The 23,120-nt window shown below is 38.3% G+C and overlaps 3 protein-coding genes across 8 annotated transcripts in view; 2 read left to right on the top strand and 1 right to left on the bottom strand.

Annotated features, from left to right (window-relative positions):
* The window catches only part of LOC306865239 (uncharacterized protein), a 66,764-nt gene extending 64,655 nt beyond the window's left edge, over positions 1-2,109 (top strand). The window contains exon 5 of the mRNA XM_079409726.1: positions 373-2,109. Within this exon, the coding sequence (XP_079265852.1) occupies positions 373-489 (117 nt within the window). The 3' untranslated portion in view covers positions 490-2,109. The remainder of the gene's footprint in view (positions 1-372) is intronic.
* Positions 2,110-2,931: 822 nt separating this feature from the next.
* On the top strand, positions 2,932-9,944 carry LOC306865062 (protein CDV3 homolog). Of its 6 annotated transcripts, none has more exons than XR_013783833.1 (7): positions 2,937-2,993; positions 3,137-3,359; positions 6,210-6,286; positions 6,935-7,062; positions 7,154-7,319; positions 9,006-9,096; positions 9,268-9,907. XR_013783833.1 is itself a non-coding variant. In XM_079409418.1 (6 exons), exons 2-6 carry the CDS (start codon positions 3,165-3,167, stop codon positions 9,392-9,394), a joined length of 693 nt encoding a protein of 230 aa, XP_079265544.1. In that variant the 5' UTR covers positions 2,932-2,993; positions 3,125-3,164; the 3' UTR covers positions 9,395-9,911. The 6 variants fall into 6 exon arrangements, 3 of the variants coding, with proteins under 3 accessions (XP_079265544.1, XP_079265545.1, XP_079265543.1); XR_013783834.1 differs by having other exon boundaries at positions 3,125-3,359; XM_079409418.1 differs by lacking the exon at positions 9,006-9,096 and having other exon boundaries at positions 2,932-2,993; positions 3,125-3,359; positions 9,268-9,911.
* Positions 9,945-11,106: 1,162 nt separating this feature from the next.
* Positions 11,107-23,120, bottom strand: part of LOC306865061 (vacuolar protein sorting-associated protein 41 homolog) — a 35,303-nt gene continuing 23,289 nt past the window's right edge. Inside the window, exons 23-29 of the mRNA XM_079409416.1 lie at positions 20,763-20,817; positions 20,121-20,261; positions 19,891-20,027; positions 19,654-19,753; positions 19,505-19,549; positions 11,747-11,826; positions 11,107-11,407 (exon numbers count right to left, since the gene is read on the bottom strand). Coding sequence (XP_079265542.1) covers positions 11,327-11,407; positions 11,747-11,826; positions 19,505-19,549; positions 19,654-19,753; positions 19,891-20,027; positions 20,121-20,261; positions 20,763-20,817 — 639 coding nt within the window. The 3' untranslated portion in view covers positions 11,107-11,326. The remainder of the gene's footprint in view (positions 11,408-11,746; positions 11,827-19,504; positions 19,550-19,653; positions 19,754-19,890; positions 20,028-20,120; positions 20,262-20,762; positions 20,818-23,120) is intronic.

Here is a 23,120-nt window from a genome sequence, read left to right as displayed (position 1 = left end):
GATAGATAGATTCATGTTGATGTTTAAACAAGAATTCCCATTTAATATGTGTGACCAAACACAAAACATCTTAGAATCTAGAGCCTTATAATTAGTTGTCTTCCTGCACAGGTGCAATTCACCCTGCTTCTTCCTTCATTTCCTCCCATTCATTTCATATATGCAGTCTCCATGGTGATCATGGAGCTCAATCACTATACCATAGAAATGCACATTTGTTCTATGAGAACATAGATCCTGAGAAGAATACCTGTTCCTTTCACCTTAACTGTATTTAGCTTTGTAGGATCAGACGCCCTTAAGTGATTAGCCTTTAGTTAGTATGAAAGCAAGTAAACAGTGGTAATGTTCTTATGTTTCTTTGTGTTTCAGGAACAAGAGACCTGTCTGCCCCCTAATGGTGACTACAGCGACAGTGGCGTGGTTCTGGTTAACCCCTTTTGCCAAGAGACTCTCTTTATCAACAGAGACAAGGCTTCTGATATCTAAACACACTATATTAAAAGGAGATCCAGTCCCTTTTATTTGCTCGCATTTTTTAAGAATATATATATAAATAAATATATATACATATATGTGGTAAACCTTCAGAGACTGCGGTTTATATATGAAACTGGTTTCAAGGAGCTGAAAGAATATTACAAAACAGAACAAATGCTATTTACTATGAGGGGGAGCCCCTGCGTATTTTTCTGATGTGGATTTTCTACAGACGCTTCATTGTGATAAGGGTTTTTATGTCTTTTTTGAATAAAAACAATGTGTGGTTGCTCTTATGTTCCAGTGGCTTTGGTGATGCAGAGTGCTGAGCAACATGGCGCGTGGTGTAAGGATGCTTGTGTGTTACCCAAAACACTTAATATGATTGCTTAAAAAAGCCTGCTGCACTTGAATTCTGTATGTAAGGGGATGCAGGGGTAAAGGGCATTGATTCTGGAGCGCTTCTGGAATGGGCCCAGTGGGTACTGCAGCAACCCTCGCTTCCCTCGTGGAGGAACTTGAGTTGATTGCCTGTTTGCATTTGATGGAGGATAAATCATGACTTTCTGAGATGGTTTGTCCCCAGTTGAGTCACCAGCCAAAAAGACAAAACGACAAACGTTGTCCCATTCCTTAGATGTTCGAGATGTTTTCGTGTGCGTATATGTCTTGTTGCATGCATCTTTTCTGATTTGAGGTGTATGTGTGTCTATAGACTAGATGTCAAACAGGATTTGGTTTCTATCAAGATTTCGTTGTTAAAAACACCCTAAAATTCCATTTGTGTTGACACAGTTGCACAAACAAGTAGAAAAATGCTTAAATGCCAGTGAAATGCCTCATACAAAGCCCTTTGTATGGTAATGTTACTGTGCTCCACATTTCACATCATACCTGTTCATGTTGTACGTGTTTGTGTTCAACTTCCATAAGCAGGGCTAAGCATTATACTGTATAGTGGAAATGCATTTTTTTTTTTAATTAAACCTCTATATTTGTTTATTTGCTATGACATGCTCTGATCAAAATGGCACTATTATTGCTTAACAGGTTGGCTAAATCTATATATATATATATATTTTGTTAGAAGACATGTTTTTCTTAGTGAAGGGTGAATGAATGTGTTTGTCTGTCTATCTCTGTCCCTTGTGTGAACATTGACGAGAATAAATGAGACCAAAATGAATTTCTCTTTGATTCTCAGTGCTTACTGCTGTATTGTACAGTTTTTTAGATGAATGTCAATGATATCACTGGATGTAATAGAGTGTAATTGTTAGATATAAATACCTACAGAGAACCTATTTTATTTTGTACTTTCTTTGAACACGTCACTGAGGTTGGTAACATGTTTTAAGACCATATCATCATTTGTTTTTACATATCCCACTTTTTTTCCTGTATGCTTCGCAGATTTTATATAAATATTGTTTTAAATGAATTTGTAGATTGATGTTTTCCATCCATTTATTTTGTGCTGGCATGAGTTTTAGATAAGGAGAGGGAGGTAATTGCTCAGCTGACAGAAGAAAAAAAATCGCTCTTGCATATTATGAATCATGTCTGATCTTTTGTAGCACATAAACTGTACTTTTTACTGCTGAGCAATACAAATAAAACGGCTTTGAAGGCTTCTTCAGTCTGTAGTTGATTTTTGTCAATATTTAAGGCAAAGCCTGTTAAAAAAAACCCCAAAGTGGAGCACAAATGCCAATGTTTCCCCCTGATTTAAATGGGTCAAAGGTTTCTGGAAACTTCCCTGTTTGCTCTGTATGCTGAATGAAGCTTTTCTATTCAAAAGCTGTTCGGTGTGACACACAACTGGGATGTTCATTCATTCACAGTCCCTCAAAAGGCAACAGATGTTTGTAGTCTTTTTATAAACTCTCTCAATCACATTGCTGCATGCTAGAATGCAGTTAGGTGTTATAGTCTTTGTTTTGGAAATTCTGTTTTGCATTATTTGAGAGATAGGCCTACTAAAACAATACTATAATACAATTGTATGCTGTCTCTGTGTGCTCCACCTTAAAAATAAATAAATGAAAAAAAGAAATAGCAATAAAATAAATTAAATTAAAATCAAATCCTATTTATAATTATATTATTTCTATATTCAAAATGTCATGTTTAAAACAATAATTATTAACATTATTTCTGCAACTCTGCCTATTCAGTGCAGTTTTTAGCACAGCTGCATATCTAAATTTATCAGCAGAAATAAGTTTTCTTTCATTTGTTAAATAAATTACTCCACAAGTGTCGTATAACAACTAACAACGAATTGCAAAACAAAATTGCACAATCTGGCAAAATCACTCTGCGGAATCCTCACCCTGCGATGGGATTGGTCGAAAACTAACAATGTCGCTCAGCGATTGGTCGAAAACTAACAATGTCGCTCAGCGATTGGATAGCAGAACTGTCAATCACAATGCCGCTTTCCCATCCGGGTCAGATCGGAAGCAACACTATCCGGTGCATTGGGCGAGTGTGTCACACACTTTCAGCTGGTGAGTCTGTCATGCTGCTCAAAGCACACCTTTAACCTGCGGATACACATGAAACATACGGATTACCTGTCAGACACTCACGCAAGAGCTCGTTTGCTGTCGCTTCAGACACTGATCTGATCATTTCTAAGCTTTTTTTTTAGTGTTTAGTGGAGGAAATTTGGGGATAAGATGGCGGATGTGGCTCCGGCCGGCGTGGAGAAGAGTCTGGATGACTTCTTCGCGAAGCGCGACAAGAAGAAAAAGAAGGAGAAGGGAAAGGGAAAGGAGCAGGCGACCGGAGGAGCCGCAATGGTGGTGAAAAAGACGAAAAAGGAGAAGGAGAAGTCGACGAAGAGTGAGAATCAGGACGCGCAGATGGAAAAGGTAATGCACAGCCAAACAACGCACTCGGGCTGTGTCACAAAACCTAGCGAGCTGACTATCTAGACAGCGTTTGTAGGCGCCAAGGGCGCGTGAACGTTCTAAATGCGCAACGTGGTCTAAGCAGGCAGTTCACTCGGCTTTGTGATACAAGCAAATAATAACACTAATAAAACGTTACATTTTCATAAAGAGAAAGTTAGTGTGATATTGTGGTGATCTGTTTATGTTTCTGACTGCTGCTGCGGTACTTAAATTGATAGATAATTTTAAAATCAAATTGTCATAATGTAACGTTAACGTGCCTGACTTTCTTTCCTCTAGAAAATCTGATCTTTGGCAGAACGTTAGATATTGACAGTCTATGTATTTATAGTCTATTGTTTACTTTAATTGTATCCCCCCCTTCCCCCCTCATACAATGGAAGTGAGTAGTGACTTTAACATTTCATATGGCAATTGAGCAACATAAGGGTGTGTAAACAATGGCAGATTGTAATTTTTGAGTGAACCATGCCTTTAATGTTACCCTTAAATAGAAGTAGCATTTGGTCTTCTGTTGCGTGATGTGACCTCATTCGCTGCTCAGGGCATCAATCTTCCAGCAGGGGTTTTATAACTGTGTCCTTCACCTCCACCATATGCTTGTTTCTCTTGTGAGACAGTACAGAATAGCAGTGTGCTAATGAACACAAGTTTTGTATGATGCTTGTACTTTTAGTGACGTCAGGCCACTTTAATTAAATCCTGCTCATTGCATCAGTTCGCCTAATTATGCTGTTCCCTAAAAGGGTGTAATCCCTTTATGAAGAAAAGTACATACTTTAGAGTGTGTAGCAGAAGAGTAGCATGTTTGGGATATACTACCATGTCATAATTTAAAAAGAAAACAAATCAAAATGTCATAACTGGGCCTTTTGGATAAACTGATAAACGGGCCGATTGCATAAATTGCATTTTTTTCTTCAAAATTGGTCATAACTTTTTAAAGTCAGTTGCAAAAAGGTAGATTAGTCTAATTTGAATCAGATTATCTTTTGGCAAACAGCCAGTTTGGTCAAACTAGTTTTTTAGAGACAGGTTTAACATAGTGGTGGTGAAGTATGCAAGACTTCTCCAGTCATTTAGTCCATTTACAGTACACCCTGCAAGCTCAGCAACTGATAGACAGAACTAAGTCCCTGCCCTATAATTTTTATTTTTGATAACTTGTTTAGTTTGGATGTACTTCACAATACTTTAACGGAATACTGCATGATCACTAAGATATACGTTCATCCTGTAACCTTAAAATGGCACGTTGATCATCATGTTACAGTTAAAGGTGCAAAAAAGCTAATCACCTTTAAGGGGCGTGTCCACTTGTGATGGGGGAGGTGCCTATATATGCCATAGCATGTTTATGAATTTGGGGGCGGAGTTATCAAGATAGGGCTAGGATCCTTTTGGTTAGGGACGAGTTTGTTTCACTGATTTCATATATAAACTGTTTCTCAGAAATCACGAACATCCTCATATACACACTACTCTTTTCAGTTTATTTACTTTAAGCAACTACATTTTTTGTACCATATTACAAAGAAAAAAAGTTGCTGATTAGTCGTGGGTTTTTCATGAGGAGAACTCTGTTCATGTTTTTGCATAATGATGCATTAATGGCCAAATATGTCTTTATAAAAGTTCACCATGTAGCTGCACATAAATATTTGTATTATATAAATATTTTTCATCAAGTTTATTCATCGATATTGATTAATCACTCTAAAAAAATTTAAGAAATGAGTTTTTATTCAGCAAGGATTTGTTAAATTGATAGAAACAGTGATAATAAAGATCAATATTAGAAAACATCTCTATTTTTAATAAATGCTGTTCTTTTTAAATTTTATTTATCAATGAACCCCCAAAAAGTATGACAGGTTCCAAAATAAATAAAATAAAAAGCAAAAAATTAAGCAGCACAACTGTTTCCAACACTGATAATAAATCAGTATATTAGAATGATTTCTGAAGGACCATTGAAGACTGGAGTAATGATGCTGAAAATTCAGCTTTGAATCAAATAAGTGATATTTTAAAGTATATTAAAATAGAAAAACATTATTTTAAATTGTAATATTTTTGATCAAATAAATGCAGGCTTGATGAGCATAAGACACTTTCATAATGCTGCATAATTATCAAAAATGGTAATATAATAAAGTCCTATCACGTCAACATTTCGCCAGTCTACACTTCACATAATAGGCCTGTAGGTGGCACTTGGACTTCATTAACTATGAGAGTTTCATTAAATAGTAAACGGTGTAGGATATCATACATAAATATGAGTGAATTGAATAGCCTACCGATTACCATTATTGCAACTTTTGTGCAGTGCTTTTGTAGTCATTCAGCATCTATTTTCTCAGCAATTTAATTTATAAAATGAGACAAACCGCAGATCCAGATCGCTCCACAAATAAGCTCGTCTGTCCCATGTCACTTTCTACAGATTTATGAATAAGAACAGAAAATAATCGCTCCACGTCACATTATTGTCCAATAAAATCTGAACTTGAGCCAGATCATGATTGGTTGGTGTATTATAGGCTACATGACAAACGGGCATTGATGAATTATGTAGCCTAATATTCTAAAATATATAGGCTAATATATAAATTTATTAAATCGACACACTAACTTTGATTATTTTTGGAAAAAAGTTTAAAATATTGTATGGTTTATTTCCTTCCATTGACCCACTCACTGAAAGAACTATAAATGGCTCGAGAGCCTATGGTTTCTGAACAGACTGTAGTTCATTGAACTCTATATAAGCGTCACCTCTCTTTTCTTAAACTGTCACCCCAGGAGGATGAGGAATGGAAGGACTTTGAGCAGAAGGAGGTGGACTACACCGGACTCCGACTCCAGGCCATGCAGATGAGGTGTGAAGCACAAACAGTTGGTGTCTAATGAATTTGATGCTACTGGGGTCTGTTTTTTGTACGTGAATTACCCAGTTAGATGGATTTAATTGTTTGCGGTTTGACATGATCCAGGATTGTTCTTCTCGGAGCTGCTGTCATAGCATGTCCAAAATCTCAAACCTGCTTGGGAACAGGCTTATTTCACATAAACAGGATTAGATTGTATTATTTTAAGTGCACCTTATTAATTAAAATGTTGCATAATCTATAATAGACACTCATTTTACTCATCGAGAAATTTATTTGTGATGGATTTATCTCATAATTTTATTGCAGTCATGCACACATTACGTACAGTTGTGCATCAATTTGAACAGTGAGCTTTTATGCAGGTGGCTTTGATGCCAACTTTAATGTTGTCACGTATAATAAATCCACTTCAGAAATAAATGAATTTCAAATTGCAATACTCTTGACATTGCAAAGCCTGTACAAATTCTAGAAATGGTAAAAAATAATTTGGAATCGCTTAAAAAGGGTTACAAATTTTATTCACATTAGAACTTTTATGCCATTTAACTGGCTTCTCAGAGCACTCTGAATTTATTTGATTTCATGCTACAGCGCATCTCTATTGAAGTACTCAATTGTATGTTTGTCTGACAGTGATGAGAAGGAGGAGGAAGAGTATGAGAAGGAGGAAGTGGGTGAGGATGGTGAGATCATCCTGGTCTCTGGTGATAAATTCTCTGGACCCTGGAATAAATCAAGTGCCCCCCCTTCAGCTGCTCCGGGTGAGTTGGCAGTGTTAGTATAAATAGCCAACTAATGGAAGTATTAGTTGAGATTAGTTTTTAAACACTAATCTGTCTCTTTTCCTGTTAGTAGAGGAAGTTGAGGTTCCTGAGCCCAAAGCACCTGGCGTGTATCGTCCCCCAGGGGCCCGCTTAACCTCTACCAAGAAAGCCCCAACTCAAGGGCCTCCAGAAATCTTCAACGACGCTCAGTTCCCCTCTCTCCTCTCCACCGCCAGACACGTGGAGACTCGCAAGTAAGTGACTGAGCTCTTCTAAAAGTCTGTACACTGTTCATTGCTTAATCAGATATACCTTTAGCTTCCTTCCTTGTTTTTCCTCATATACAGAGTATGTTAGGAATTCCTTACTGATGTGCTGTGATTTCCGCAGTAGTTTAACTGTGCAGATTTTCTCTCTGCATGGAATAAGCGTTTTGTTTACTGAAATGAATTTTGTTAATAGAAATTGAGCTTAAATATGAAAGGTGAAAAACTTAACTGTAATGTAAAAATGTTGCCTTGGCAAGTAACTGAAATAAAATAAGTACTAAAATTACTAAACCTAAAACTGAAATAAAAACATAAAAAACCTAATATAAATTACGAAAACTTAAACAAAAAAGCTGGTTCAAAATAATAAGTACTATAATAGTACACAAATAATACTAAAATAACCAAACTGCCAAAATGTGCATTATAAGATGGATAGTTCTGAACTTTCTGATTGAAAGTGATGTGACGTACGGCCAAGTATGATTACCCATACTCGGAATTTGTGCTCTGTATTTATCCCATCCAAAGTGCACACACACAACAGTGAACACACACACCGTGAACACACACCCGGAGCAGTGGGCAGCCATTTATGCTGCAGCACCCGGGGAGCAGTTGGGGGTTCGGTGCCTTGCTCAAGGGCACCTCAGTCGAGGTATTGAAGGTGGAGAGAGTGCTGGACATTCACTCCCCCCACCTACAATCCCTGCCGGACCTGAGACTCGGAACTCGCAACCTTTAGATTACGAGTCCGACTCTAACCATTAAGCCACGACTTCCCCCGAAAATGATGAGCCATTTTAGTGTTATTAAAAAAGTTAAATTATCTTTAGATTTTGAGTCTTATGTGCATTTAGTTTTCATAAGGAAGATAACACTACATGAAGCAGTGTGAATAATTACAAATTTATTCACACATTGTCTTGTGGTAAACTTGCAGTTTAGTGCCGCTTTAGAGTGGGCGGGATTATTCACGTGTCGTTATAGTTGCGCCACCTCTACTGCCGTGACTACAGAAAAACTTCCGTGTCGCTCCATCAAGCTCTCGATGGATCCGCTCCTCGGCTATCAACGAGAGGACAGTCTGTACTTCCTCAACGGACAACGAAACAGCCATTTTTTGGTTGTTAAAATAAATGTGCGCTCATTCAAAACGGTTGCGGTCGATCCTTCGCTGGCTGTGCTGATTTAAAAAGGCTATTATTTCATTAAATAAGCGCTGCACGTTTCAAATTCAGCTTCTGCTTTGTGTACTGCCCTTACCAGGGACGCCGCTATATTTCTGCTGTTCCAAAAGCGCCACCTGCTGGCTGAGATTGAATTTACATTTTCATTGGTCGGTCTGAACAAAAACAGCAGGGCTCAATGTAAAAATCAGCCAATGAGTTGTAAATGTGAACTAGTGGATTAACAAGAAGATAATGCATTATAAAAATGTAAACAATTAAGAGAGTAAAATACATTTGTTATTTAAACAATTATCAAATAATTCTTATATTAATTAAATTAATATAATAATTGATACTTTTGACTCCCATTTTCTTAAAAAAATTGTTTAAAGACTGAAATGTGAAGTTTATAATTTTATAGAACTTTTTGCTTTTGTGAAAACCTGTATCTGAACTCTAAATCATGCTTTTTAAAGTCATTTTAATTTTATTTGTGCAGGTATTAAAAAAGGTCTTAAAGTCTTAAATTTAAGACCTAATATCCTGCCGATACCCTGGTCTGGCAAAAACCATCAATTCATGGTTTTGAGGTATATAATTGTCCAGACCTCAGCTGGTGAGGAGGGTTCATTACTGGACCTCATGCAATTTTAGTTGAAGACCCCTGGTTTACAATATATACAATTATACATACTATACAGTTGCTAGTATTCCATTTTGAGTTTAACCAATCCTGCATACTGGTGCATTTTTTGTTGTAGGGACAGAGAGATGGAGAAGACCTTCGAGGTGGTCAAGCACAAGAGCCGTGTCAGAGAAGGGGAAGGCCCGGGCTCCATGCAGCAACTTCAGTTAGATAATCAGTATGCCATCCTGGGGGACAAATAAAAGCCATCTCCCCCTCCCCCCCAAGCCTACCACCAATGGTACAGTAAGACTCGTAGGGGGAAAATGTTCTGCAGCTGTCTGATGCAGTCCTGACCGAGCTGGAGATGTCTGTGCCCATTTACACACACACACACACGCACACACACTCGCACACAATGATACACAAACATCCCATTAGACCCCTGGCAAGCAACACCCAGAAGTGAACATATTTTGACACATTTAGCCATCAAAATCCTCTCATACACATGGACATGGCTGATAAAGGCCCTCCCTTATCAACTGCATTCAAACGGGCTGCAGCAACAGGAACTGACTGAAATTTCAAATTCTGCTTTATACAACACCGTTCATCAAGATGAATGACACTGCATCAAACGAACAAGGCACCAAATGTTTATTACGGTGGATTTCCTCATGGGGTAGGTTGGTCAGCAGAGTCACTGGACATCGGCCAACCCTGAGAAAATGAGAAAAGCCACTTTGAGGATGGAGTTCAAGACATTGGGTGAGAATAAAAAAAAAAAAAAAAAAAAATATTGCTGAGGGTTTTTTTTTTTCTTCACTACATCAGTATAGCTCCCAAACCATTGGATTTTTCTTTTCCTTACATCGTGATGACAGAAAGCTGGGAGTTTTTGGTTTGGGCACTAGAGAGTGGAGACTACCTCAGTTACATATCTGTGGTTACAATGTCGACCAGGTCCTGGGCTCTGATTGGCTGCAGGAATTAACACCAGTCCGGCCAAAGAGGAGCAGCTCAACGTTTTAAATGTAAACTTGAAAATTCTACTTTTTTCCCCTTCCCATTTAGCAAGATCTGTCGACAGAGGCATTAAGTCTTCAAATTTATTTTAAAGTGGCCTTACTGTGGGGAAAAAAGTGATGAAAGTGATGGGAGAGAAATATATATATATATATATAAATATATATATTTATATTTAGAGAATGTGTTAAAATAGCATTCTGGAAGGCACTTCCTGGTCGTTTTGCTGGTAAAGCCTGTTTGATTTGATTCTTACCACTCTTGAGGAGTAAAAATCACCTCCGTAACCCTCTGTGAGAATGTAGTGCTGCGCTAGTTTGTCAACATATTGCGAATAATGGATTTTCTCTAACAATGTCCCTTTAACCCTTTCATCCCTGTTCCTCTCCTCATTTTATTTGATTCCATGATGATTGACAAACCATTATTAAAGCTTAACCTTTCTAATCTCATATCATGTTTGTGGTTTGATGTGTATTTTTGTAGAAGGTGCTGCAGTCATTGCTATGAATAGTTGACCGTGCCAAATGAGTTCCAGCTTATGTAGATGAGATTTTGTTTACAATGTTACACTTTACACATTTAGTTAAATAACAATCTAGCTATTCTGTTTTTACTTTAAAACTCCTCAGATGCACTATTTTTTTTTTTGACTGGACAAAAACTGCTGGGCTGTTTGTTTATGCTCTTCTTCGAGCAGTTGAGGGTGGTGTACTAAACTGTTTTTGTGGAAATATGTTAGCTGAATTTTTTTTTTTTTGCCGTACGATTGCAGAATATGACTTCTCAGTAAAGTTTAGCCTTACAAAAACTGATATACATTTTGCATTCATCTGAATGACACTGAAACATTTTCCAGATGTGGTGTCTGTTCATACAAACCTTTCAAAAATATAACCATTAGTAATCAATTTCCTTAATGAAAGAAAGATTTGAGTAAAAAAGTGACAATGCACTACATTCTATATTTTGTTTGGAACATTGTGGTAATAGACTTCAACAGATTATACAAGTTCTTTATTGGTGCTTTTATGAAACAATCTAGCAATCACAAGCTTGCATAAATAAATACTGTTAGTAAAGAAATTATTTTATGCTTATTTCATTTGTAACAGGTTCTAATGCGTGAGTTGTAACTCTAACTGTTATTATACTAGTAAGAATGATTATTTCTTCATCTCCAGTATGCCACTGCCTGGTCCTCTCCGCTTTGCACTGCAGATGTTGCAATACTGTATGCCTGGGACCTGTCAAAGGACATAAAATGCAAAACGTTAATAGTACAAAAGCAAAATAAAATTTTTTCCTATTCTAAAAATAAAAGGTCAAAGTTTGAATGCAGCAATATCTGTGAATCAAATGTGAAGTGTGTCATTTCTGTATCTCTAGCATTTATAAACGCCATTGGTTGAGCCATTATCACTGGTCCGAATGCTAGCAAAATGTTCGAATAATGCAACTTAGATATATTCTTAGAAATACAAACATGTTCTAGTTGTTTCTGCATATTAAGTTGGATTACAAAGAATACTTCACCTTAAAAAAAGAAAAAGCAGTTATATATATAAAGATTAGAGAAGACTTACGTTCCCAGGGGACGGCAGACACTCCTTGTGGAACATGTGTCTGCAGTGAAACACCACCACACCGAATGCTTGAGCCGTGTCTTAAACAGAGTTTGAATTAAGTGAAAAATTAAGAATGACAAGATATTGTGTATATATATATATATATATATATATATAAATGCATAAATATGACATACACAAACATCTGATTTTTGCACAAGTCTTGAAAGAGAAACCCAATGAAACAAAGATATTTTCTTATTTATTTAGGAAAATGATCCAATAATGCATATCTGTGAGTGGCAAAAGTATGTAAATCTCTAGAATTAGCAGTTAATTTGAAGGTGAATTTAGAGTCCATCTGTTCAGAGGTGTTTTCAATCAATTTAATGACTATCAGGTGTCAGTACATGCCCTGTTTTATTCAAAGCCAGATCATGTTTGTGGAAGTTTATCATGGCACGAACAAAGGAGATGTTTGAGGACCTCAGAAAAAGAGTGTGTTGCTCATCAGGCTAGAAAAGATTACAAAACCATTTCTAAAGAGTGGATTCCGCAAATTTACAGTCAGACAGATTGTGTACAAATGGAGGAAATTCAAGAGCACTGTTAGCTTCCCGAGAAGTGGTCGACCAACAAAGATCACTCCAAAACAGGACATGACCCTAGGGTAACGTCTAAGCAACTAAAGGCCTTTCTCACATTGGCTAATGCTAATATTCATGAGTCCACCATCAGGGGAACACGGAGCAACCATGGGATGCATGGCAGAGTTGCAAGAAGAAAGCCACTGCTCTCCAAAAATAAAATTGCTGCCCGATTACAGCTTGCTAAAGATCATTTAAACAATTCAGAGGGGTATTGGAGAAATGTTTAACGGACGGATGAGACCAAAAATATAACTTTTTGGTTTGTGAAGCTTCGTCAGCGCAGATTTTGAACGGCGTTGCCTAGCATCCATCTGGCGAATCTCCGCTCTCTACCCAACAAAACGGACAACTCCTTCTGCTCTCTGGGGTGGTGATGGCGCAGTGGATAAGACACATGCCTTTGGTGTGAGAGACCCGGGTTCGAAGCCACTGTGAGACACCAATGTGTCCCTGAGCAAGACACTTAATCCCCTAGTTGCTCCAGAGGCCTGCGACCTCTGACATATATAGCAATTGTAAGTCGCTTTGGATAAAAGCGTCAGCTAAATTAATAAATGTAAATGTAAATGCTCTCCCGGACAAACAAGGATTTTTCCAACTCTGCTGCTCTGTGTTTCACGGAAATCTGGCTAAATGGTGACATACCGGACAGCGTACTACATCTGCCTAATTACCAGCTGATCAGAGCAGATTGGGACGCGGAATCAACGGGGAAATCACGCGGCGGCAGGACGTGCTTTTACATCAATGAGAGGTGGTGTACAGATGCAACTGTGTTAAAGAAGATGCGCTGTTCTGATCTAGAAACGCTCTTCATTAACTGCAAGCCGTTCTATTCACCGCGGGAGTTCTGCACGTTCATTCTCGTGAGTGTCTACATTCAACCGCAAGTGTGCACAGCTTTACAGAAACTCACTGATATGATCGCAAAGAGTGAGCAACAACACCCGGACTCTGTTTTAATCATTCTTGGGGACTTTAATAAAGCAAATCTCTCCTGCGAACTGCCAAAATACAGACAGCACATCACATGTTCCACCAGAGACAGTAATATATTGGTTCACTGTTACACAACAATAAAGGACGCATATCACTCGGTTCCACGAGCAGCTTTAGGACTCTCTGATCACTGTTTGGTTCATCTTATTCCGTCCTACAGGCAGAAACTTAAATCTGCAAAGCCTGTATTAAGAACTGTTAAAAGATGGACTAATGAAACAGAGCGGGATCTACAAGCCTGTTTCTCTCTCACTGATTGGTCTGTTTGTGAAGCCGCTGCCATTGATCTGGACGAGCTCACAGAGACTGTAACATCTTATATCAGTTTCTGTGAGGATATTTGCATTTCTAACAGGACTCATCTAATCTACAACAACGACAAACCATGGTTCACTGCAAAACTCAGACAGCTCCGTCAGGCCAAAGAAGATGCTTACAGGAAGGGGGATAAAGTCTTGTACAAACAGGCCAAATACACACTGGAAAAGGAGATCAGAGTGGCAAAGAGGAATTATTCTGACAAGCTAAGGAACAAATTCTCTTCCAGTGATCCTGCTTCAGTTTGGAAAGGAATGAAGGATATTACCAGTTACAAGACACCATCCCCCAGCACTGTGGAGAATCAACACCTGGCAGACGACTTGAACCAGTTTTATTGTTGTTTTGAAAAACCCCACTTGCTGGACACTAAAAAGCCTGTCTAACAGTGCCTGATTACTCAACTAACTTATTTTTTGCGCTAATATTGTCAAAACACACAAGGTTTACATACAGACTCAGTTGGTTATCTCTAAAATAAAAGTAAATAGTTAAGAGAGAAACAGATGCGTGCCTGTATATTAGATGCGTGCAGGTCTTAAAGGGACAGGACACTAAACATACTGTCGACTGTCATTAAAGGGTTAGTTCACCCTAAAATTTAATTTCTGTCATTATTTACTCACTCACATGTTGTCCCAAACCTCTATTAATTTCTTGTGCTGAACCCAAAATAAGATATTTTGAAGAATGAGGGTAACCAAACAGTTGCTGGTCTACATTGACTTTGATAGTAGGAAAGAAAAATCCAATGGAAGTCACTGTGGACCAGCAACTGTTTGGTTTTCCGCCTTCTTCAAAATAGCGTTTATGTTCAGCAGAAGAAAAACTCATTCAGGTTTAAAACAACTTTTGAGTAAATGATGGTATAAAAATAAAACATTATGACAGAATTGACAGACAGATGACTATTTAGTTTTGGGGGAAACTATTCATTTAACGTTACAAAACAACAAAACGCAAAGAGAAAAATCACTCACTATTCTTGACTGAAAAACTTTAATACAGTTGCTTTAGGAATCAGTCTATCTAGTGTTTTATTTTTATATTTGTTCATTCAATTTCATTGAATGCTCCTACTAAATACACATATTGTACCTGAAAATAAAGCACTGTTTGTTTTATTTGTATATTATGTGTATTTGTAATGTGTATCTTTACAATTTTTTAATAAGAAAGATAAAATGATGACAAAGATTTTGATCTTCGCCCACTTTGGCCTAAATATCTGCCATGTCTTTTTTTTGTTTTTTGTTACCTTGAAAGGCTTTGTCTTTCTAGTTTGGCTGTAATGCTCAGACAACTTGTAAAACCAAAATAGTAAAAACTGAGTGAAATCGTGATATGATATTTTTCCCATATCGCCCACCCCTAGCTGGCCCCAATCCTCACACAGATCTTCAACAGATCACTGGAGCTGTGTGAAGTCCTCTCATGCTTCAAACGCTCCACCATCATCTTCGTCCCAAAGAAACCCAAAATTACTGGACTTAATGACTATAGACCTGTGGCCCTAACGTCTGTAGCCATGAAATCATTTGAAAGACTGGTTTTGGCTTATCTGAAGGACATCACTGGTCCCTTACAGGACCCCATGCAGTTTGCCTATAGAGCAAACAGGTCTGTGGATGATGCAGTCAACATGGGACTGCACTTCATCCTGAAGCATCTGGACAGACCAGAGACTTATGTGAGGATCCTGTTTGTGGACTTCAGCTCCGCTTTTAACACCATCATCACGGAAACCCTTCAGAATAAACCCAGCTCTCCATCCTCACCTCCGTCTGTCAGTGGATCAACAGCTTCCTGACAAACAGACAGCAGTTAGTAAAGCTTGGTAAATTCTCATCCAGCACTCGTATCATCAGCACTGGAGCTCCTCAGGGCTGCGTACTCTCCCCACTGCTCTTCTCCCTCTACACCAATGACTGCACCTCTAAAGTCCCCTCTGTCAAGCTCCTGAAGTTTGCAGACGACACCACACTGATCGGCCTCATCCAGGACGGTGACGAGTCTGCTTACAGACAGGAGGTTAAGGAGCTGGCTGTCTGGTGCAGTCTTAACAACCTGGAGCTTAATACGCTCAAAACTGTGGAGATGATTATGGACTTCAGGAGAAACCCCCCTGCTCTCCCCCCACTCACCATCATGAACAGCACTGTGACTGCAGTGGAGTCATTCAGATTCCTGGGCACCACCATCTCTCAGGACCTGAAGTGGGATATTCACATAGACTCCATTGTCAGAAAGGCCCAGCAGAGGTTGTACTTCCTTCGCCAGCTGAGGAAGTGCAACCTGCCACAGGAGCTGCTGAGACAGTTCTACTCCGCCATCATTGAATCCATCCTCTGCACTTCTATAACTGTCTGGTTCAGCTCAGCTACCAAATCTGACCTCAGAAGACTACGGAGAGTAGTCCGGACTGCTGAGCGAATCATTGGTACAACCCTCCCCACTCTCCAAGAGCTGTACTTATCTAGAGTGAACAAAAGGGCTGGTAAAATCAATCTGGACCCCTCACATCCAGCACAGTCCCTCTTTGAACTGTTACCGTCTGGTCGATGTTACAGCGCTCTGAGCACCAGAACGACCAGACACAGGAACAGTTTCTTCCCTCAGGCAATCCATCTCATGAACACTCAACAATAAATGTGGAACACACAACTATAATACATTATCCATTCACCACACTCACTTATTTTATTTTTATTTTCTCATTTCTAATTTGCACATACTTGACCTTGACATACATAGTTGTATATATTATATATTGTGTTTTTGCTGCTTTGTACATTGCCTTTTGGATATTTGTATATTATTCTTTTATTATCTGTGTCCTGTCCTGTTGCTGTCTCTCTGTTGCACTGTGGAGCTTCTGTCACTACAACAAATTCCTTGTACGTGTAAACATACTTGACCAATAAAGCTCATTCTGATTCTGATTCTAAATGAGAAGCGTTATGTTTGGAGAAAAGAACACACTGCTTTCCAGCAAAATAAACTCATCCCATATGTGAAACATGGTGGTAGTATCATGGTTTGGGCCTGTTTTGCGGCATCTGGGCCAGGACGGCTTGCCATCATTGATGGAAAAATTAATTCTGAATTATACCAGCAAATTCAGTTTCACTTTAGTTTGACGATCCCTTTAACACATTCTGTTGATTAAGCAACACTGCACCTACATATCTACTAAATCTCACTACAGTGTTAGTAGAGTATTAGTAGACTGGTAGGATTAGGGTTAGAATAAAATGACAAGTACTTTCAAAGTTACTTATAGTCTGTAGAATATCTGTTGGGAGACCATCACAATAAAGAGTTAGTCGATATGAAGCAGACAGTCTACTAATACTTTAATAAGAGACGAGTAGAAGCAGCGTAACTTATTGTCAACAGAATGCTCAAAAGGGACGATCAAAATAAAGTGTTTCTGCAAATTCTAAAGGAAAATGTCAGGGCATCTGTCCGAGAACTGATTCGCAAGAGAAAGTGGGTTATGCAGCAAGACAACAACCCCAAGCATACAAGTCGTTCTACCAAAGAATGGTTAAAGAAGAACAATGTTAATGTTTTAGTCCAGACCTTAATCCAATTGAAATGTTGTGGAAGGACTACATCAACACCACCAACATCACAGAGTTCAAGTGGTTCTGGACTGAGGCTACAACTCCTACAAGATGTTTTGCAGGACTGATCGGCATTTATAAGAAAATTTACCTGGGGTACCTGCAGCAAAAGGGGGTCACACCAGATAGTGAAAGCAACGATTCACATATTTTTACAATGCACAGATAGGCAACAATGGATAATTTTTCTCAATAAATAAATGACAAAAATATTTTTCTCTCATTTATAAACAGGCTACAGGTATTCCAAAGTGCAGCTGCTAGATTCCTTACCAGGTCAAGAAAATATGATCATATTACACTTTACAATTTAGCATTCTCTGCATTGGCTACCTATTAAGTTCCATATCAGTTACAAAATATTACTACTTACTTTTAAGGCCCTAAATGGTTTAGCTCCTGCATACCTAACTAGTCTTCTATCACGCTACAATCCATCCTACTCCCTAAGGTCACAAAACTCTGGACTCTTGGTAGTTCCTAGGATAGCAAAGTCCACTAAAGGAGGTAAAGCTTTTTCAGATTTGGCTCCCAAACTCTGGAATAGCCTTCCTGATAACGTTCAGGGTTCAGACACACTCTCTCTGTTTAAATCTAGATTCAAGACACATCTCTTGCCAAGCATTCACATAATGCATCTTATAACCTTGTACTTCAGTTACATCTGATCAAATGCACATTTTCATTCTTTTGCTTGGGTTGAACACATCATTTTTTGCTTAGCTGGAACAGCAGCTACACTAATTTCTTTCTATTACCCATTATTTGGCATCTCGTGGTAACTAAGAATTACACAAGCTTCAGTCTGGATCCAGCCCTTACAAAGACCTGAGATGACCGAACACCTGAGAAGAGAGGATGCCAATACCCCAGAAGACCTCAGATGATCGCAACATATAATCATTGCTGTTAATAGTGTTCACTGTCTGTTTGATTACGTAAGGAATAATTGACGACGGGCCGTTGAATTATTAGAAAAATAATGCACACCCGAGGTGGTGATGCGGCCACGACGCGAAGCGGATACTACGGGGCCGTTGAATGCTTGAATCTGATTGGCTGACGAACGTTCTGAGGTGTGCAATTATTTTCAGGGAAACGCACGGCGAACGTAGTTCCAGGCAGCTTTCTTGACCGCATTACAGTTCCATATCACTTCGCATCGTTGTCAGCGCTGCCCTGACGATTTTATCAGTTAGCCTAGTGTAGCAACTTAAAGGCTACACATGACATTTCTCACTAGCGAGGTAATAACAGCGCTGCATCTTAAAGCAGACTTACAGTTTAGAGACGGTGCTTCAGAACACTGTTGAGGGACACACAGAGGTAGCCTAATTCATACAAGCTCTCTCTCTCTCTCTCTCTGTTTCTCTTTCTCTGTGTCTCTGTCTCTCTCGCTCTCTTTCTAATAACTTCATTATTAACTGCATTAGTCTGCTATCAACGGCTCAAGCCTCCATTGCCAGCTTTAAAATGACGTTTTGGAACTAGCAAAAGAGTCGTTGGATGAGATGCTTCGCGTCGTGGCCGCATCACCACCTCGGGTGTGCATTATTTTTCTAATAATTCAACGGCCCGTCGTCAATTATTCCTTACTTAACTAACTGCTTGATTTTTACCGTACATTTCTGCCATATGGACATCAACTTGAGATAGTCACCACTGATAAGCTATTACTAAATATAATGTAGAAAATTACATTTTCTGTGAAGCTGCTTTGCAACGATTTGCATCGTGAAAAGAGCAATACAAATAAACTTGAATTTAATTTGTTTAAATGGGTTCAGTTTGTCTACTTCCAGGACTGAGAAAATCTGATGACGTTTTCACAGATAATTCTAAATAGTTCACAAGCTTTAAATCAGCACTGTATATTTTATATATATATATATATATATATATATATATATATATATATATATATATATATATATATATATATATATATATATATATATATACACACACACACACACACACACACACACAAACACAAAACCTGTATAGTAATATAGTTAATGTGTATTCATTTTCTATAATTCTTTAAACAGCTTTTAGACAGTTTTAGACATTTTCCTATATTGTATTTTAGATTTTCTTTCTGTATATTTCTCCATATATTTTATGTGTGGGAGTGTGTTTATGTATACAAACAAAAATTTAAAGTAATCAAGCTGTACCTGATGGTAGAATAGGAGTGTGGCAGGATTCACAGATGTTTTCTTCTATGAGAAATAAAAGCAAGAGAATTTTCATGAACAAAACAGCTGTCCCGATATTTATTGAGTAATTTTGTCCTAGATCACAGGAAGACGAAACATTTGTTTACCATCCACCCGCACTCCTCTCTTCTGTGTCCTGTGCATCCTCTGTAGAAGAGACAATGAATCTGCCACCAGGATCTTCTTACAGCCCTCTCTCAGTAAGATCTACAGGACAAACATCAAGATGTTCTGAACACTTTCCATGAACACAAAATGATCAAGCAAATGTGTCTTTACAAGCATCTAGTTATATTAGTACTCCAGCCTGAATGGAATGTTAGTTTAACCGGCAGTGATCACACCTGTAGATTGTAGTCCTGTAGGATCTTAACCAGTGAGTCTCTAAGGTTAGGAATCTCCATCCCTTCTTTAATGCGGTGAATGAGCAGGATGGGGTCCACATGGGTTCCAATGTTATTCAAGAGGCCTGTGATAAACGCTAGAGCAAAGAAAACAAACGAGAAGCATTACTAATATTGTAAGTTACAATTTTTTTTAGCAGAAAGAGCTGCTGTAGAGTCAGGTCTCATACGTGGTTTGTCTATAGAGTAAGAGATGAGATCGTCCCAGAGTTCTCTGTCATCCTGCTCTTTAGCAAACTCAATGGCCTTGTCCACATCCGCCAGCTCCTCCATGATCATTTGCAGGGCACGTCTGCAGTTTCCCATACGACCTGACAGGAAAAAGTGAAGTGAAGTGACATACTGCCAAGTATGGTGACCCATACTCGGAATTCGTGCTCTGCATTTAACCCATCCAACGTGCACACACACAGCAGTGAACACACACACACCGTGAACACACACCCGGAGCAGTGGGCAGCCATTTATGCTGCGGCGCCCGGGGAGCAGTTGGGGGTTCGGTGCCTTGCTCAAGGGCACCTCAGTCGAGGTATTGAGGGTGGAGAGAGTGCTGGACATTCACTCCCCCCACCTACAATTCCTGCCGGCCGGAGACTCGAACCTGCAACCTTTGTATTACGAGTCCGACTCTAACCATTAGGCCACGACTTCCCCACAAAAAAAACATACATCAGAAACACTAGAGGCTACAGCCAGTTGAAAATTTTACACACAGTGACATCTGTTGCACTGGATCAATTACTGTGTAAATAACTATAACATGCATTCAATTTTGATGACAGAAATGCACAGATCAATGATTCAGAACTCACTGAGCAGGAAGACTGTCTCTTCTACAAAGTGCCTCTGCTGACAGATTTCCAAAGCCTGAAAGACACAAAGCAACTGTTCAAAAACTGTAAAGACTTCACCAAAACAAATGTATTCAGCGCAGCGGCAATTATGCTCTTGTTAATTTATTTAAATAAAATCAAATACAGTGCCTTTACTACATACAATTGTTTAATTCAATGATGAAGAGGTGATGTTAAGGGGATCTATCTATCTATATAATATATATATATATATATATATATATATATATATATGAGACAAAACTACAGAATGTCATTATTAGTCATTTCGACACGTTTTACCAAATAAAAAGAACAGAACTTTTAGAGTTCATCCCACTCATTGATGTGAGCATAAGTATTGGGACAGTTGAACATAAGGCAGATATAAAAGATTAAAAGATATTATTTAGTTGCAGATCCCTTGCGCACAATCACAGCAGTGAGTCTGTGATCCATAGACATCACTAGACTCTTGGTCTCATCCTTTGAAATACTTTTCCCAGCCTTTAATGCAGCCATTTCTGATTGTTGCTTGTTTTGGGGAGTTTCTGCCATTACTTTCCTCTTCAGCTGGAAATTCATGTTCAATCGGATTTAAATCTGGAGATTGACTTGGGCAATCTAAGACTTTCCATTTCTTTGCCCTTATAAATTCCTTGACTGAACTGGCAGGGTGTTTTGGGTCATTGTCCTGATGCAATATGAAGCACTTCCCAATGAATCTGGTGGCATTTTCTTGAATATTGGTAGGCAAGATGGTTTTGTACCCTTCCAAACTCATTCTGCTACTGTCATCATACATTAAGTCATCAGTAAAGTTGAGAGGGCCTGTTCCAGAGGCAGCCATGCATGCCCATGCCATGACACCACCTCCACCATGCTTTACAGATGAGCTTGGCATCATTTGCAGTTCCCTTTTTTTCTCATCACTTAGATAAAGGCTCATCTTTGTCTCATCGGTCCATAAACACAGTTCCAAAACTCTTCTGGCTCACCTTTATGCTTTTTTTTGCAAACTCTAATCTTGCCTTTCTATTTTTGGTGCTGGTCAGAGGTTTGCATCTTGCTGTGTAGCATCTGTAATTCTGTGTCAAAGTCTCCTGAGGACAGTAGATTGTCAGAGCATCACCCCAGCTTTCTGGAAGTTGTTGGTGATTTTACAGACATGTCTTTTAGGGTTCATTTTCACAGCTTTTATGATTTGGCTGTCATCAACTACTGTTGTTTTTTCAGCCGATCAGGTCGTTGTTGGTTGCTGGTGGTTTCCAAACTCTTGATTTCTCCATGCCCTTTGTTTTTGCTATAGCTCTAATTGACTTCCTCTTTTCTTTTAGCATCCAAATTGCTTGCTTTTCTCTCAAAGTCAGATCCCTCGTCTTCATCTTGGTTTGTGTGTGTCATCATCGAATGCAAGATTCAGAATACAGAAGTAATGGATATAACTGATACAACGCATTCCCTGCTTTTAATATCTGAAGAATTAATGCAACAGGACACAGCTGATCACTTAGAAAGACCTGTGAGGCAACTGTTCCAATACTTATGCTCACATCAGATAGAGGGATGAAACTCTAAAAGTGCTGAACTTCTTAGCTGGTAAAACATCTGTGTTGAATCACCCAATAATAAAATGTGGCATTCTGTAGTTTTGTCTCATATTCATCTTTTAATTATATTTGTAAATGTCTTGACTCCACAGCCAACAGAGCAATTTTGTCTTTACTGTTCCCTTTTGTAGGGCACTGTATATATATATATATATATATATATATATATATATATATATATATATATATATATATATATATATATATATATATATCAGGGTTTCTGCAGGATTTTTAAGCTCAAATTTAAGACTTTTTAAGACCTGCACAAATAAAATTAATACCATATGAGCGGGGTAGCGCAGTGTCTATATTACCATATTAAACTGTAAAATGACTGTAAAAAGCATAATTTACAATTCAGATACAAGTTTTCACAAAAACAACAAGTTTTGTAAAATGATAAACTTTACATTTCAGCCTTTAAACCATTTTCAAGAAAATGGATAAGTCAAAAGTATTAATAATATTGATTGTAACAATTATTATCAATAACTTATTATATAAATTAAATAACATGAATTAGGGGTGTGCGAAATTGGCAAAAAATGATATCTTGATATTTTCTGGGATTTTATCGCTAACGATAATTAGACGATATTTTGCTGAGTGTGTTATCGTGCTGGTATCTTAAAGACTACAATGGACAGCTGACTCTTGGATTTTTTTTATATTTGTCATATTCTGTGTGGTCAGTTCACAGCAGTAAGAGAAATGCGTAAGTTTT

This window comes from Barbus barbus, assembly GCF_936440315.1.
Source record: "Barbus barbus genome assembly, chromosome: 46".
NCBI classification, from domain to species: domain Eukaryota; kingdom Metazoa; phylum Chordata; class Actinopteri; order Cypriniformes; family Cyprinidae; genus Barbus; species Barbus barbus.
This window is presented reverse-complemented; position numbering and strand designations above follow the sequence as displayed.